At 39.6% G+C, this 15,892-nt stretch overlaps 1 protein-coding gene across 12 annotated transcripts in view; it reads left to right on the top strand.

The window, feature by feature from the left end:
- The window catches only part of RGS7 (regulator of G protein signaling 7), a 315,923-nt gene that overhangs the window by 266,111 nt on the left and 33,920 nt on the right, over positions 1-15,892 (top strand). For all 12 annotated transcript variants that reach the window (XM_068155236.1, XM_068155265.1, XM_068155272.1 and 9 more), the window contains 5 exons: positions 1,509-1,583; positions 2,699-2,797; positions 3,487-3,548; positions 5,819-5,929; positions 6,415-6,540. In XM_068155236.1, the coding sequence (XP_068011337.1) occupies positions 1,509-1,583; positions 2,699-2,797; positions 3,487-3,548; positions 5,819-5,929; positions 6,415-6,540 (473 nt within the window). The remainder of the gene's footprint in view (positions 1-1,508; positions 1,584-2,698; positions 2,798-3,486; positions 3,549-5,818; positions 5,930-6,414; positions 6,541-15,892) is intronic.

Raw genomic sequence — 15,892 nt, 5'->3', positions numbered from 1 at the left:
CTTTGAGGGTTACAAGTTATTCTGAGTTTAAAACCTACCATTTTTATTCACAAGCACTAAGTGTACCTTCAAATCTAGCTCAAGAGGCTTATCAGATGCAGTTTTGAGAATACTATCTAAATGCCTGTTTTATTCTTAGTAATGAGGAATTGTTTATACTGCAAATTTAATATGATCAAGCACACAGTAATGTATTACCTTAAATAAAGTGCCGTTGGTGTGCTTGATGAAATGCATTTGTTTCTTGGCTCTGCCTATATAAGAAAAGTTTAAAATGTTTGTGCAGATTTACAACCACATCAAGAATTTTTCATTATGATAAGAAGACAAAGCTTGTATCATTGGTGTGATAATAAATCCATCTTGGTTTCCTGGAAAGTAAATGCTATGTCTGTCTACTCCCATTGGGGGAAAAAAAAAACCAGAAAAAGAATCCTACTTTCACTAAGAATTTGTACTTCTCACTCTTAGTGGCAAGTGTAATCCCTCTAAAATCAATACCTACAACACATCTGAAATCGTAACACTTGCCATATTCAATGGGTAAGGAAATATTTCTGCCCAGAGTTTGTATCTAGAGGGAAGTCTCAAAGGAAGATGAATTAGGATAGACTAGAGGACTTGTGTCCTATGGGATGCTACAGAGTCGAGAGAATGAATCTTTAAAGGTCAAATTATATGTTTTGAGAGTCATTCTGTCTCCTGGTTAGGCTTCTGTAACCTGTTGGGGTTTGGGTTTTTTTGGTTGGTTGGTTTGGGTTTGGTTGTGTTGTTTGGGTTCTGAAGAAAAAAAGTCCCATTTTGGCACTACTAGAAAATCTCTAAAAAAAAAAAAAAAGATTATATTTTAAAGTGTGACTCAAAACTAGATGCTCCTGAAGGGAGCCTGGGATTCACAGATGACTTGGGTATTGAACAATTCTATTTATTTTGTCACATTAGGTCAGTTGTACTTCTTAGAGGGATAGCTAGAATGTACATTGTATGGCTCCATTGGTAAAACCAAAGTAGAAACAAGTCATTTTTTTCTGTTATATTGAGAATAATTTTATTTCAAGTTCATGATGTTACGAGCTCTAAGCATGTTGTCTTTAATTCTCACTCCAAATTTCCCAAATACCACCAACAGGAATTTAATTCAAAGTAATATCCGTCTGGGCTTGTGTGTCTTGCACATGGATGTTTTCTGCTCCTCTGTACGTTACTTTCAGTTTTTTCCAGATATACAGTAAAACCTGTCCTAAAAGCCATCATAAGTTCCAGCAAACAAGGCTGAAAAACAAAAGCTTCTTATGATTAAACTGGGCAAAACAGTACTTGAGATCCTTCTTTAGACTATATATTATTTTGGTTTCAGGGACTATTGCAGAAGGACATCAGGTTATAATATGCCTCTGGTTATTTATTTTCTTAGCTTTGCAAACTAAAGCGGAATGTCTCAATGAAACTATTATGGAGTTCTTCCCCAGATTTTATCCTTGTGCTTCCCTTTCTTTTTCTTTTAATAGCCTGGATGTGTAAACACTACTGAAGTGGATATAAAAAAATCTTCAAGAATGAGAAATCCACATAAAACAAGAAAGGTAAGTACTGTTACTATATCAAAACCAGGAAGTGGGAATAATTTATAGCATGAAGTTCATCATTTCTTGAAACAATTTTTTCTTATCATTGCAAAGAACAAAACCATGAACGTATGTTAATATTTTGTAAGCTCTTAAATGAATTAGTATAAGAAAATGCTGATACTAAGTATGCACTATGTCTTATGAAAGTCTTTGGAAAATACACAGAGAATATGAAAATAAAATTAATTTTAGCATTCTTTATTCATGTTGTTTAGTAGATTGAATAAAGCATAGCAAAATGTAGTACACCGAATAAAGCACCTTAAAATGTTTCTGTCAGCAATTAAGGGAAATTGAAAATGCAGTGTAAACTATAACAGCAGTTTCTGTTGTGCTGATCTTAATAAAAGGAGTGTCTCTAGTTCACAGTTATGCCCCCAAATGGATGACCAGAAATTGTAGAGGAAGTTAGCTTCATCCAAATTAGGATACCAGACACCAATATTGCATCTCTAGGGATGTATCAATGGACTGGAAGAACTCTTTCAAATCTCTTGTATAATAATAATGTAGATTGACTCCATCTTTAAAGTACTTCCTTTGTGATATATTTTCATGCAACCAATTGAAAAATAAGTTTAGGAAAGGAAAGTGAATTTAGAGAAAGTTTTATCGTACCTTATTTATAGTAGCGACAGATTCAGATTATTGTAATTTACCAAGCAATAATTGCAAATCTGGGACTCATCCAAATGATCTATTGTGATAAGTTACCTTTCAGGATACTATTTCTTTTTTTCCTGCCAGTCATCTTGACTTACTGTAATGGCTGCTTTTCAGTGCCACCCCTCATATTTACTATGCTGTTAATATAGAAATATAATAAAAGTAGATCTGGTGTTCTACGGCATTATGAAATTATGGGGGTTTGGAAGTCTTTATTTTACATGAGATCTCAGAAGCACCATCTTATTTTAGTTAATGGTTTATTTGAAATTTCCTTAGGAATAAAAAAAAGGTGGTTCTGATAACTTCTTGAGCACGCTGTACTAAGACATCACAGTTACTATGTGTAATGCTAGAAGGTATTGTCTGAAATCAACTGTCATTGTTCCATATTTTTTGCATAGTCTGTCTATGGCTTACAAAATGACATTCGAAGTCACAGCCCTACCCACACACCAGTACCAGAGACTAAGCCTCCCACAGAAGATGAACTGCACCAAGAGGTTTGAAAAATACCTACAAACATGTACTTTTAAATAAACTTTTAAGGAAAGTGGGTATTAAACAAAAAATCATTGTAACTGGGAAGTTGTTTAGAGCAGGTCAAGACAATGTTTAGTAAACATTCTCCTGGTTTCAGGATATGTGGATTTAGGTATGTAATTTCTGCTAAAACTATCAATTTTATATCTTGCATTAGACAGCTAGAGGCAGTTAGCAGCAGGCCAGTTAGTGGATTCTTTGCATAGCTAAGTCCATCAGCACTTTTAGCAGTAGACATCTTGCTCTTCCTCTCAACACTGATTCAAGGTTTGGGGATATATTTACCCTTCCATGTATGCATTTATGGGTTCACAAATTTATATACTGTTAATGTTTCAGTAGTCTTTCCTGAGGTGTTGAAATGGGTGGAGGTAAAGGTCTTCAAAGATCTAGAAAAAAAAAAGACTAATTGGATTTCTCTTGATGATATTGGGTCTTGTGTGTGTGTGTCTATATGATCTTTTCTCTTTGGTAGAAAATTCCATTTCTTTTAGAACTACACCGGTGAAATGTTGCTTCAGCTCATACATATTTCTCTTCTGTGCCCTAGGATAAATTAAGATTAAATTACAGTCCTAGTAAAAAAAGTTATAGAAATAGAGTCAAGCAGTTAATTACTCATAAAACTCTTTACCTTCCTTTCTTGCAGATTAAGCACTGGCAAATGCAACTAGACAGACATAGATTAAAAATGTCAAAAGTTGCAGAGAGGTGAGTGTATTGTCATATCTGCTAGTTTTTCAATGACACTTAAGAGGAAATGTCAGGGCACTTCAAAGAAAGAGACAAGGAAGTTCAGGTGTCATAGACATAGCTGATGAGAATTTAGTTGAAGTGGGAGTTATGAAATCCTTCTGTTGATAAAAGGTGGCCCAGATATTCCATGTTGTGTTTCTGATAAGTCTAAGAGTCACTGAAAGAGTCTCTGATCAAGTGGTCACAAGTTTTACCTTGCACTGAATGGAATTTGCTATGGGGTTTCTGTTTTGATATTTCAAAAGGACAATCACTGATAAAGCAAGGGAAATAATTGGCAGACCTGGCTGGGTGAGGAACTTGGTGCCTCAACAAAGGGAGTGAGTCTACTTTGGGTCAGAGGATCTAACACTAATAGAAATACAGCTCCAAGTAAGATGAAAATTTGTCAGGAAAGGGCTAGAAAGTAAATAAAACAAAAAGTCCCTCAGGAAGACTAACTACAGCTTAGTAGAGAAAAGGTAGAGAAATATAATACAGAGATAGTGGAAATGGTAGATAATTGAGCTGTGTAAGGCTTAGTAAAAGAAATTAAGCCAAATACAAATGGTTCTTTATCCTTTCATGTACATTTGTTCATGTGTGTCTACTTCTATATGTGTATTTATGCATACACATACAAATACATATATGTTTATGAAAAGGTTAAGCATTTGTGTTTGCTGAACAGTAAAAATGGAATACAGACTAAATATAAATAGGACTGAAAAGCAAGTAGCATCAAGTGCACCCTCAGCAAGTTTGGTGATGACACCAAGCTGTGTGGTGCAGTGGACCCACTTAAGAGAAGGGATGGCATCCAGAAGGATCTTGACAGGCTTGAGAAGTGGGCCAGTGCCAGCTGCATGAGGTTCAACAAGCCAAAGTGCAAGGTCCTGCATCTGGGTTGGGCCAATCCCAGGCACAAATACAGGCTGGGTGCAGAGTGGGTTGAGAGTAGCTCTGAAGAAAGAAACTTGAGTGTATTGATTGATGAGAAGCTCAACATGAACCGGCAGTTAACTCCTGCAGCCCAGAAGGCAAATCATATCCTTGGCTAAATCAAGAGGAGTGCGGCCGTCAGGTCAAGTGAAAGGATTCTTCTCCTTTACTGCTTTTGTGAGATCCCACCTCAAATACTGCATCCAATTCTGATGTCCCCATCATTAGAAGGGCACAGAGCTGTTGGAGTGAGTCTGGAATAGGGCCACAAAGATGATCCAAGAGCTGGAATACCTCTGCTGTGAGGATAGGCTGAGGGAGCTGGGGTTGTTCAGCCTAGAGAAGAGAAGACTCCAGGAGGACTTTTTAGCTGCCCTTCAGTACCTAAAGGGATCCTACAGGAAGGCTGGGGAGGGACTTTTCATAAGGATGTCTAGTAATAAATAGGACAAGGGAAAATGGTTTTAAGCTGAGGGAGAGTAGGTTTAGACTGGATCTTAGGAAGAAGTTCTTCAATACTAGGGTGGTCATACTTTGGAATGGGTTGCCCAGGGAGGTTATGGATACCTCCTTCCTGGGGGTGTTGAAGGTCAGGTTGGATGAGGCCTTGAGCAGCCAGCTCTAGATGAGGAACATCCCTGCCAATGGTGGGGAGGTTGGAGTAGATGAGGTCCTTTCCAACCTAACCTATCCTATGAAAGAGTATTTTTTCTTCACTTGTTCAATAATTTTCTTCAATAATTATGAGGCAAAAGGAAACAGAAAGCAGAAATAAGAGCATGGGAGATGTAAATTATCAGAACAGAAGCATTTTTAAGTTGTGTTCAACTGAGCTGGACCAATTCATAGGAATAAATAGGAGTCCAAGCAACTGCAGGGCAAATAAATATGACCTGAACACTATACAGTGTTCTAGAATGGATTTTAAAGGAAGTCATATTTAAAATCATAGGGGTATCAACCACATTCCTTTATGAAAACGAATGTGCATGAAAGAGGTTGCTTGATTTAATTTATTGTCCTTAAAGGAGCCTTAAAAGGAGCTATGTGAAATTATTAAGAAAGTTTGTAGTTTATTTTATCTCAGCTCTTGATAAAGTCTGAGCCACCTCTCCTTCTTCAGGGGCCCATTTTTAAAAGGCTTAAGCAAATTTACTTTAGCTTGAGCTTGTAGCTGACTCTGAGTGTGTGCACAACCTGGTTACTGTGGTTCAGTTGATGCAAGGTAATTTGTTAACTGGGATAACCTGATCGTATTTCCTCACCTCCTGACATGGCAACGTTTGATGCTTTTGTTTTCCTAGTCTATTAGCTTATACAGAGCAGTATTTGGAATATGATCCTTTTCTTGTGCCCCCTGATCCCTCAAACCCTTGGATATCAGATGACACTACTTTCTGGGAACTGGAGGCAAGGTACATATTTTTATTTCTTCTCTTGGAGTAAGGATGTGTATCAGGCTTGTCTTGAAATGTGAAAATTTCAGACAGAGGTGTTGCAGAAAAATATTAAGTCAGAAGGGCAATGCAGTGTCCTTTTGGTCTTTCCACCTTTACAGTTCCCTAAGATAGGAAGAGCTATGGGTTAATAAATCTGTGTAAAAAGTTACAGTAACCAGTTTATAGGGTTCCAGTGTGGGGGAAAAGGACATCTTTTAAAATCTGGTAACATTTCCTAGTTGGAAGTCCTTATTTTTCTGTGTAGATGCATACATATTACCTTCATTCTGTGTAAATACTAACACCCTGGTTGCTCATCTCTTAACATTGCACAGATATGAGCAATATGTAAAGTGAGAAATTTGTGGTTGCACTTTAAGGCTTAGTTTAAATTATGAACACAGAGTATTAGAATACTGAAATATTGCTGATTGTGGGTTTGTTGTTTTTCCCTTCTTTAGCAAAGAGCCAGGACAGCAGAGGGTGAAACGGTGGGGATTTGGCATGGATGAAGCTCTAAAAGACCCTGTGGGAAGAGAGCAGTTTCTCAAATTCCTGGAGTCAGAATTCAGTTCAGAAAATTTAAGGTAAATGAGAGGGACTTTTTAAATAGCTTGTAAGATACACTTGTTTCTTTTGTCTGTTTCAGTTTTTCATTCCTTCAAAAATTTTCATGTGTCATGCAGATTGCCACCTGCTCCCATAGTCAGGCTGAAGGAAATACTGATACAGGTATTGGAAGATTGACATAAAGTATATTTTCCTATTTGTGTCCAACTATTGGTCAAACTACCTAGCTAAGAGCTCTCCTCTCAGCTCATTTTATTAAAAATGTTTAAAACATTGACCCATTCAAAGTCTGTTCAGTATCTTTTATTAAGTCAAATATTATGAGACTAGTAACATTTCAAAATTAATAAAAGAAAAGTACTTTTGAAGTAAAATTCACAGTCTTTCACTGTTGATCATTGGTCTTTTGGAAATCTCCCTGTAGATTCTAGTACTTGTGGATCTGACACAACAGATGTAGCATGACAGCTTGCTCCGTAATTCTTCACTGACTGCAAAACAGAAAGGTGCTGCTAACGTATAATGAATTCTTTTTTTAGTTATATTTACTTCTGAGTAATTATTTGGTTTTAAAAATGACAGTTCATCCATTTGCTAATAGCATGATTTGTTGTCACTGTTCTAAGGAAGTCATATGTCAGTAAGAATTATTTCAGAGGGATTAATAGCAGCCTTTCTATCCACAAGTCAAACTGTACATAGTACAAAACCAGGTACAACATAATTTTCTCTTTATTTCATCTTGTCAGATGTCTTCTGCATCACTTCCCATTCACCAACAACATAAAGATGATAAGATCATATTTGCACATATTCTAGAAATCAAATAGATTCTAAACTAATTTTTTTTTTCTATGCTAATCCTCATTCTAAAGTGGTGAAGAATAGCCTTTCATACTAGAGTTACATTTCCATAGCATCTTAGCTATTTAGCTAGTAGCATTTAGCCATTTGTGGTGTTGGTTCATAAATGCTGAGTAATTGCACAGATCTCCTTGTTGTTAATTTCAGTTTATCAGCATCGTAATATGAAATGCACCTTTCTAAGCTAATGACCATGTTCATATTCAAACACTGAATTTTGCAACACAAGTTTATGTTATATACTCTAGACTTTATGGTATTTTCCAATTGATTTGTATACCAGTACACCCATGGAAATATGACCTGACCTGTGTGTTGGTAATTTCGTGTCAGATACAGGTTTCTTATTTAAAAAACAGTGGTAAAATGAAATTTTACATACCAAGAATAACACCAAGAAAAAGAAAGGGGCTTTGTTTGTTTGTTTACTTGAAGAGCATCCTGTCAATTTTTTATGCAGAGCAGCTGTTCAAGCATTAACCTATCCAGCCCAGTGTGTGCGGCATTTTCTATGCTTTTCTGTGATTCATTTGTCTCTCAGTCAACTAGACTGTTACCCAAATAATCACTAGCTCATTCTTCTAATCCTGTTTACAACACTAGGCACAAGTGAACTGCAGGTGACTGATGCAGAAAAATTCTATAGAGAAATTTTTTCAGCGCTGATTCCTTGACATGCCACCTACTCTTCTGTTTCTCTCTCTAGATTCCTATATTTGCATTATAAAGTATAATATCTAAGCAACAGTGAATATCAATTTAAAGGCTGGCCATGGGAAGGATCAGGCAGGGGATCAAACTTGCACTGTAAAGGTTCTTTCTATTATTATTAAATGGAGGTAAAGTGTCTCACAAGCTTACAAGTATGTTTATGAATTCTCAAAAATCAGTCCACCATTAGGCTCACACAGTAAAAGGGGTTAGAAAGCAGGAATTTGTAAAGGTTTTTGTCTAGAGAAGTCAAATGTCTCAGTAACAGAAATTAAAAGCCTGATGATTCCAAGCATTACTGCAGAATTAACCTTCATTTTAAAAGACCACCAGTTTCTTTGCTCACCTCATAGCACCACTGTGCCAGTTTGGGTTTTGGGGGTGCGTTTTGGTTTTTTGTGATTTGGCAGCCATCTTGAGAAAAATATTTTTTTCCATCCACATCTTCCCACTGCAACAGAGTGATCTCTAATTAGTAGTTGGCTCTTGTCTGTTTACAGATATAACCATGATAAAATTTACAACAAGCGCCATCAAACCTTCAGTGGGATAGACAACTGGGACCATAGAGTCAAGCTACCAAGCACAGTAAACTAGATACAGCAGGGAACTGCAGACGCTACACAGAGATTTAGTATTAGTTGATTAGAAGTGTTATACTTGGCTTTGGTGAAATACCAAAAATGTGAAATAAGTCTACCAGATACAGTTTCTATTCAAGTGTATCTGATACCTATTCAAGCTAAAAGTCCCACTGCTACTATTTCATTAACTTTGACTGAGGGTGTCTAAGCTGCCTAAAAATATCATTCTCAGTGGATATATATCCTGTCTTAAGAAACTGAGCAGGGATGAATCAACAACTAAGAACTGTGAAATGATTAGGAATGCCACCAGGTTTCACCTTCTGACTCTGTATCTCTGTGCTTTTTTAATTTGCTGTAAAATCACATTAATAGCATTTCACACTCTAGAGAGGTGTTGTAAAGCATAGCAGTGCAGTAGCTTCATTATAATGTGACTGCAGTTTGCTAACACCCAGATTGTATTCTGTATTTGCCTAATGCAGGCTATGATTTATACTTCTACTACTTTGCAGAGTTTTAAAAACATTGCTATGCATGATGTTCACTATGCAGAACAAATAGGTAAAGTAACAACATATTTGGATAACATATTTAAAAAAACTCACAAGACTTAGGTTTGATCATGATCCAATGAGCTTGGTCGTGAGTGAGCGAGTGAAATTAATCTTATTGCAGTGTGGCACCTGGAGATGTAATTTTTTTCATCCCTGTAGAAAATTGCCATTCCTTTCCATGTCTTTCCTTTGTCTCCAGTGCTGCAGAATTCTTTGAAGAGTTAATATTCTATGCTGTTTGTATGGTAGCTCTCAAGTAGTTGTTTTGTAGGAGTTGCAGCCTGTAAACACATAAATGGCTTCCAGCCTGCCAACCTGAAAGCCTGTCCAGGTCATCGTTAGTGAAGGCAGCGCAGTGACAGAACATCTGCCATGATGCACAGAAGGAAAAACTACTCAACCCCTCTTCTTTTGATCCTTGTTTATTAGCTTTCATAATGTCTAAGTGAATAGGTAAAAAGAGCTTTAAGTTCTTGTTGTCCATAAAAAGATACAAGGGAGTTAGATAGATTTAGCTGTTTTCTTTCAATACATTTTCTCTGACCATCCCCCTGCAAGCTGAGTTCTTGTGAGGTGTTTGTTTTGGACTCGTCCATTTAAGTTGTAAAAATGTTCTGTACTGGAGATAGAAGCTTCAATTATGTCTGGTAAGAAAACAAACAAACAAACCACACACATAAAGAAACCAACCACATGTACGCTACTAAAAATTTGCATAGTGCTTTATTATGTTTAATTTACCTCAGTGGTTCTGATTACTCCTCCAATAATACCTTAACAGGGCTTTACTGCAAGAGGTTATCTGGTTTTTCTTTTAATCCAGCCTGTTCCACTTTTTTTCTGTTACTGATCACTACTCTTAATGACTTTAAATGCAAGACATTTCTGTCTTCACTGGTGGTAAAGAGAATTCTGTATGTTACAAAGTATGAAGATTAATTAACTGCCCTTGATGTCTGTCCTACAAGTCTCAGTAAAAGAATTGGCAATGATACCTTACTGCACAGTAGTTTTTTTTCCTTCAGGCTGTTGATTATCAGAGTGCTTTATGTGCTAGTATTTTAACGAGAACTTAATCTTCAAGGCTGAAGTTGCCTGTGCTTTATTTCTCATTGAGAAATAAACAAATAAATAAAATAAATATTTTTCTCCAAGTCCCAGCATTGTTTCCATTTCTGCCAGTTAGATAAGAAGGAATTAGTTGCAGTAACTTGAAGTCTTTCAGCACTACTATGTCTTGAAGCTTGAAGTTGTACTTGTCAAGAAGGTGAACTATGGGAACCAGAAAGCAGTAATTTCTGCTCCTAGAAAGATGCTCCATGGAGTATGTTAGAGGTTTAGTTTGTTGGGGTTTTTTTGTTTGTTTTGTTTTGTTTGTTTGCTTGATTTTTTATTTTTGGTTTTGCTTCTGCTGAAAATGCTGAAAGATCTGTCTTTCAATCTGTTGTGTTACATGCACTAGATGAAAAGCCTACATAATTCCTAGTTCACTGTCTCCACACTCTGCCTAAATCTCACACATTTTGTGGAGAATCACTACAGCCTTTGTTTCTCTCTGCATTCCTGTGTGCTAAATGATTAGCTCTATCTGGAATCTGCTGGTGGCTGCATGATATTAGGCCAGATAATGGGACAGAAGCCATGTTACAGCTGTGCTATTTATCTGGCAAGGCCACCCTCACTGTCAAAGTAATCCAGTTGGAGGATATAATCCCAAGATGTCTTGCAATATGTGTTTTATCACAGAATGATAGAATGGTCCAGGCTGGAAGGGACCTCCAAAGGTCATCCAGTCCAACCTCCCCACAGTCAGCAGGGACATCCCCAACTAGACCAGGCTGCCCAGGGCCTCACTGAGCCTTACTGTGTACATCTCCAAGGAAGGGGTCTCAACTACCTCCCTGGACAACCTGTTTCAGTGTTCCACTACCTCATAGTAAAGAACTTGTTCCTAATATCCAATCTAAATCTGCTCTTCTCCAACTTAAAGCTATTGCCCCTCATCCTGTCACTGTAGGCCTTTGTAAACAGTCTCTCCTCATCCCTCTTGTAGCTTCCTTTGGGTACTGGAAAGCTGCTATTAAGTCTCCCCAGAGCCTCCTCTTCTTGAGGCTGAACAACCCCAGCTCCTTCAGCCTGTCCTCATAGCAGAGGTGCTCCAATCCCCTGACCAATGTAGTGGCACTCCTCTGGACCCTCTCCATCAGGTCCATGTCTTTCCTATATTGAGGGCTCCAGACCTGGACACAGTACTGCAGGTGAGGTCTCACCAGAGCAGAGCAGAGTGGCAGAATCACCTCTCTGGATCTGCTGGCAACACATCTTTTGATGCAGCCCAGGATGTGATTTGCTTTCTGGGCTTCAAGTGCACACTATCTGCTCATGTCCAGCTTCTTGTCCATCAGCACCCCCAAGTCCTTTTCCTCAGGGCTGCTTTCTAACACCTCCTCCCCCAGTCTGTATTGATAGCAAGGATTGTTCCAGCCCAGGTGCAGAACCCTGTACTTCCTCTTACTGAACTTCATGAGGTTCACTTGGGGCCACTTCTCCAGCTTGTCCAGATCCCTCTGGATGACATCCCATCCCTTTGGTGTATTGACAGCACCACTCAGCTTGGTGTCATCTGCAAACTTGCTGATCACAGAATCACAGAAACATTCAGGTTGGAAAAGACCCCCAGGATCACCAAGTCCAAATGATAACCCTACTCTACAAGGTTCACCCCTAAACCATATCCCCAAGCACCTCATCCAAACAACCTTTAAACACATCCAGGGTTGGTGACTCAACCACCTCCATGGGCAGCACATTCCAATGCCTTTCTGTGAAAAAATTCTTCCTAATGACCAGTCTAAACCTACCCAGTCATAACATGAGGCCATTCCCTCTTGTTCTATCACTGATTACCTGGGAGGAGAGACCAGCACCATCCTCTCTATAATGTCCTTTCAGCTAGTTGTAAAGAGCAATGAGGTCTCCCCTCAGCCTTCTCTTTTCCAAACTTAACAGCTCCATCTCTGTCAGTCGCTCCTTATAAGATTTATTCTCAAGGTCCTTCTCCAGTTTCATTGCCCTCCTCTGCACTCACTCCAGCACCTTCACATCTCTCCTGTATTGAGGTGCCCAAAAGTGGACACAATACTCAAGGTGTGGCCTGACCAGAGCTGAGTACAAGGGGGCAATCACCTCCCTACTTCTGCTAGACATAGCATTTCTAATATAAGTCAGGATGCCACTGGCTTTCTTGGCCACCTGGGCACAATGCTGCTTGTCAATTAGTTGCTTGTCAATTAGAACCCCCATGTCCGTTTCTGCCAGACAGCTTTCCAGCCAGACAGCTTTCCAGCCACACTTCCCCAAGCCTGTAGCATTGCTTGGTGGTGTTGTGACCCAAGTGCAGGACCTGGCATTTGGCCTTGTTGAAGTTCATCCTGTTAACATTGGCTATTGGATCCAATCTATCCAAGTCCCTCTGCAGAGCCTGCCTACTGTCATAAAGATCAACACTCCCACCCAATTTGCTGTCATCTGCAAACTTACTGATGATACTCTCTATGTCTTCATCAAAGTCATTAATAAAGATGTTAAACAGAAGTGGTCCCAACACTGAGCCCTGAGGAATACACTTGTGACTGGCCACCAGCTGGGTTTAACTCCATTGACCACCGCCCTTTGGGCTCCTTCACTCAGCCAGTTCTTTATCTAGCAGAGTGTGTGGTTATCCAAGCCATGAGCAGCCAGTTTGTCCATGAGAATTCTGTGGGGAACAATGTCAAAGGCTTTCCAAAAGTCTAGATAGACATCTGTTGCAGTTTGAGCTGGGTGCCCCCCTGCAATGTTTATTTCCTGTGTCCAGAAGTCCAGCCCAGAGGGGTGGACACAGGAAATTATGTAGTATTTCCTACCACAATTCTCTGCACCACTATAAGATGCAGTGCGGAGTCTAGCATGCTCTCTTCTCTTCCTCATCCGTCAGCCGGTAACTGGGGGAGATGTCTCCTGGCTTTGGGCCTGGCTAGGCCTAAGGCCATGGGGGGATGGGCAGTCTCAGATCTGGCCAGCTGAGACTAGCCTAGCAGTGGGAGGGGGAAGAAGGAGCCCTGGGGGTCTTGGGTGTACCCTCAGGTGGGGATGGGATCTCTCTAGGTCTGCTTTGGGATTTTTCTTTGTCACTGCGCTTTTGGTTTTCTGTAAATGTTCACTGCTTTCTATTTAAACTTTCCATCACTTTTGCAATCCGTTTGTCTGAGTGTTTATTGTTGCCAGTGGTGGGGAAGGGGGCTGCCTCAACCCAGTACAACATCCAATAGTTGGTCATCCTGTCATAGACGGAGATCAGGTTGGACCCATGCTAACTGGGCCTGATCCCCTGGTTGTTCTCTATATGGGATGGAATGGCACTTGAGATGATCTGCTCCATGACCTTCACAGGTACCAAAGTCAGACTGACAGGTCTATAGTTTCCTGGATCCTCCTTTCTTCCTTTCTTGTAGATAGGTGTTAAATTTGCTACCCTCCAGTCCATTCTCCAGTTAGCCAGGACTTCAGGTAAATAATGGAAAGTGGCTTGCTGAGTATGTCTGCCAGCTCCCTCAGCATTCAACCCTACTGTCTATGTCATTGATAAAAATATTAAACAGCAGAAGTCCCAGTACAGGCCCCTGAGGGACACCACTTGTCACTGCTCTCCATTAAGACTTCAAGCCATGGAGCACTACCATCTGGATGAGCCCATCCAGCCAATTCCTTATCCACTGAACTATCTACACATCAAATCTGTATCTCTCCAATGTGGTGAGCAGTATGTTGTGGGGGACTTTCTCAAAGTCCTTGCAGAAGTCCAGATAGATCACATCCCTGGGTTGTTCTTTATCTACTGACACAGTCACTTTATCATAGAAAGTCACAAGGTTAGTCAGCCAGGACCTGCCCCTAGTAAAGCCATGCTGACTGTCTTGAATCATCTCCCTGTCCTCCATGTACCTCAGCATGGCATCTAGGAGGATCTGTTCCATGATCTTCCCAGGCACAGAGGTGAGGCTGACAGGTTGGTAGTTCCCAGGGTCCTCCTTTCTACCCTTTTTAAAAATGGGTTTGATGATTCCTTTCTTCCAGTCCACAGGGACCTCACCTGACTGCCAGGACTTCTCAGATATGATGGCCTGGCAACCACATCAGCCAGTTCTCTCAGGACTCTGCAATGTATTTCATCAGGTCCCACGGACTTGTATACCTTCAGCTTCCTCAGATGATTATGCACTCTGTCTTCACTTACAGTGGGAGGGATATTACACCTTGGTCTCCAACCTGTGGGCCGTCATGAGAGCTAGGAGGAGGGGGGTTGCCAGTGAAGACAAAGGCAAAAAAGTTGTTGAGAATCTCAGCCTTCTCCTTGTCCATTGATACAAGTTTCCTACTGTTGCTCATTATGGGGGGTACATTTTCTTTAACCTTCCTTTTCTGGTTAACGTACCTGTAGAAGCCTTGTTTTTCTTTACATCCCTTATCATTTCATGTGGCTAGATAGACAACCATCATGTGCTATACACTCACTCAGCTATATATCTGGCATGTGACCCACCATGTGGCAACTCAGATGCTGGAACAGAAGACACCAGCAAGCTTTAGAGCCAGTGCTTTGGGTTTCTGTTCTAACTGTACTTAGCATCTTCCAGAGAGAGTCTCCATTGCCAAAGCAAACCTATACGAACTTTAGATACAGAGTTTCATCTAAGGACAGAGATACTGAGCTTCCTTCCATGAAGTAACCCTAAGTCTGTATATATCATTGTCCAGAAACTGCAACTGGGTTTCCCCTCTCCTGCCCTTGTGCACATTTACCATTGCAGACTGCATCCTGTTTGCTACAGGAGTGTTCCCTTGTTCTGTTCACAGCTCATGAGGCAGAGAGCAGTAAAATGGGATAGGGTGGTCTTCAGATTTGAGGCCCTATTCTGAGGTCCTGCAGACTGCATTTCTGCTTTATGTGTGCTACTGGTTGCCATGTAATGTTCAGTAAAGTTACTTTTAAAAATGCAAGAGGTGGCAACCTCATTTTTGGCATTTCTTAACTTTGCATACTTTAAGCCTCTGTTGGAGGAGGGCAGGCATTTTTGCTTCAGTCAAGTAGATTAAAATGTTTAAATGTGTTCTGGTTGTGAAGTAAGCACCCTAGATATAATATGCCACAGAAACCTGTATTTTCTTCCCACCTTTGCAAAGGTTTCTGTATCTAGAAACTCATATTTTCAATAGGATTTTTAAATGCCAATGTTAGAAGGGTAGAATAAAGTTTATTTATCAAAGAGCTTATGTTCAGCCTGTAAGGGCATGTCTATACAACCTGCCTATTCTGTACTGGAAGCTGAATGTTATCTCAAATAAGTTAGATTTATCTTCCATCTGTTTATCCATAACTGAGTATAATCTATAATCTATATAATATAGGTATAATCTATATGAAAAAGTTTACCTGCAAAAGAAAACAGCTTCCTAAAGCATGTTTGTGGTGACTTCCAAAAGTATTGGCAGTGACATAATGAAACAAACAACAATGTTGACAGCTTTGAGCTAGATCCTCGGGATGTCTGCAGGGTGATGGAAAATATGTGTTTACAAAGAAGATCCTTCTCTTTCATTTTTCTATTCCTTAC

This window comes from Melanerpes formicivorus, unplaced genomic scaffold (genome assembly GCF_026170545.1).
Source record: "Melanerpes formicivorus ecotype bairdi unplaced genomic scaffold, bMelFor1.0.p_v2 SCAF_2, whole genome shotgun sequence".
Classification (NCBI taxonomy): Eukaryota; Metazoa; Chordata; class Aves; order Piciformes; family Picidae; genus Melanerpes; species Melanerpes formicivorus.
Note: the sequence above shows the minus strand (reverse complement) of the source record. Positions and strands in the feature narration are given on the sequence as shown.